Source organism: Theobroma umbraticum, unplaced genomic scaffold (genome assembly GCF_002168275.2).
Source record: "Theobroma umbraticum cultivar Fairchild unplaced genomic scaffold, ASM216827v3 scaffold_147.0, whole genome shotgun sequence".
Lineage (NCBI taxonomy): Eukaryota > Viridiplantae > Streptophyta > Magnoliopsida > Malvales > Malvaceae > Theobroma > Theobroma umbraticum.
Window position 1 is genome coordinate 8,986,915 of NW_018397259.1, and position 1,842 is coordinate 8,988,756.

The 1,842-nt window shown below is 34.6% G+C and overlaps 1 protein-coding gene across 1 annotated transcript in view; it reads right to left on the minus strand.

The window, feature by feature from the left end:
• Window positions 1–329, minus strand: part of LOC110415270 (P-loop containing nucleoside triphosphate hydrolases superfamily protein) — a 2,532-nt gene extending 2,203 nt beyond the window's left edge. The window contains exons 1-2 of the mRNA XM_021426867.2: window positions 210–329; window positions 16–104 (exon numbers count right to left, since the gene is read on the minus strand). Coding sequence (XP_021282542.2) covers window positions 16–104; window positions 210–329 — 209 coding nt within the window. The remainder of the gene's footprint in view (window positions 1–15; window positions 105–209) is intronic.
• Between the last annotated feature and the right edge of the window lie 1,513 nt (window positions 330–1,842).

Genomic DNA, 1,842 nt, shown 5'->3' on the forward strand with positions numbered 1-1,842 from the left:
CTCAAGCTTCCTTACGACATGGTTGCTCTTCTTAGTTTCCTTAGCAGCACCTTCTCCTTCCTCAGTAGCTTCCTTCTTAGCTGCCGTACGTCTTCTTCTTCCTCCTAATGCATGTCAACACCATAGAGCTGAAGGTACCATTGCTTAAAAGGGCGCTCTTTACAAGAGTCTGTGTCCTGACAAGCTCATTGTTCGAGGCATTATATTACCACATCAAGAATACGGGTCGTAACGTGTGACAGCCTCACTACCCCATGAATTCTTTTTACAGTCTTGTTGCTTGACAGCTTGAGCGCTCCTAGTATTTGCAGGCTGACGACCAAGTTCATACTTTCACTTCTTCCTCCAAGCCTTCTTCTTGCTACCAGTGGCACGCTCTCTTGTGCATGGAATCCCTGGACATGCCCATGTTGGCAAGTGACAGACTCAGTTGATCTCTTTCTGTTACTGATTTCTGACTGTGGCTTGTTACTGTTATTGATGCTTAGAGTTTAGATAACCAAGCTTAGATCTAACGGTATCTTTTGCTAAAATAATCAAGAAACCAAAAATTTCTTTTATTTCATGATACAATCATATGATCTTACATCTTTAGACATGAACTAAATCACTCTGAAACCCTTTCAGCAGTAGGAAAATCAGTGGATAAAAAACTAAACAGATACAAATCTCTAAGTTTGCGTTTAAGATAGGCATATTTCCTCAACATCCCTTCCTTTTGGAACCCAGCTTTCTCGACAACCCTTTGGGAGGCCTTGTTGTCCACATCAACAAAGGCTTCAAGCCTCACCACACCAGGGAAGTCAACAAAAAATTGGGACACAGCCATTTTCACGGCCTTTGTAGCAACCCCATGTCCCCAGTACTTGACTGCAACTCCAAATCCGAAATTAGCCCTGCACCTGTCATCCCCGGAGAAGGGGAAGATCGAGACGAACCCGATCGAACGGTCGTCGATGCATATTGATCTTCGCCAAGGGTGTGGTATGCATACATCCTTGATGTGTGTCAGTGCTTCTTCCTTGGAAGTCATGGTCTTCCACCTAAGATGTCTTGTGACTTGTTCATCACCGGCAAACGAGAGAAAATCATCAGCATCCTCCAGCTTGAATGGACGAAGAGTAATCTTTGATAAGTCAATCTCCATCTGATTAGATTGCAATGGAGAAACTATATGGTGATAAAAATCTTTTATAGTAGTCTTGTTGGTCAAAAGTATTATCCACTATATGGAAAAGCTATGTATTAGAATATTGTTCTATCATGCTTCTAGGAAATTTCTCACAACTTTTTTCCTACAATTAATTAATTCGTTAATAGGAAGCAACTCATAAAGTTCTTAAAAGCAAGCTAAAGAGAAACTTGCTTCCAAATAAGGAAATATGTATTCATTAATGGGTTAAATGTATGAATGCTTTTATTTATTTAAAATTCTTTGTATGATTTTTTTTTCTGTTTTTTCTTTTTAAATATTTTTTTAAAAATAATCATAATTAATTTTCAGGATTAATAACTTTGAATTAATATTTTCGAGTTTACATTTGATACATTATAAATTTATAATATTTATATACTATCATTTAAGCACAAAATGTCACATCATAAATATATAGAAGTAAAAAATGAAAAATTCTTCAGAATAAATATTTTAAAATTATGAGTATATATTTTTACGATTTTTGATTTTAAATTCATTTATTAATAAGGTAAAAACATTTGATATATTGATAGTATATAAAATTTATACAGTAACAGTTTATCAAATATAAACTCATTTTTTTCATGATTAAATATAAAAAATTAATTACTAAATAGTTAAAAAATTAAAACATTATATATATA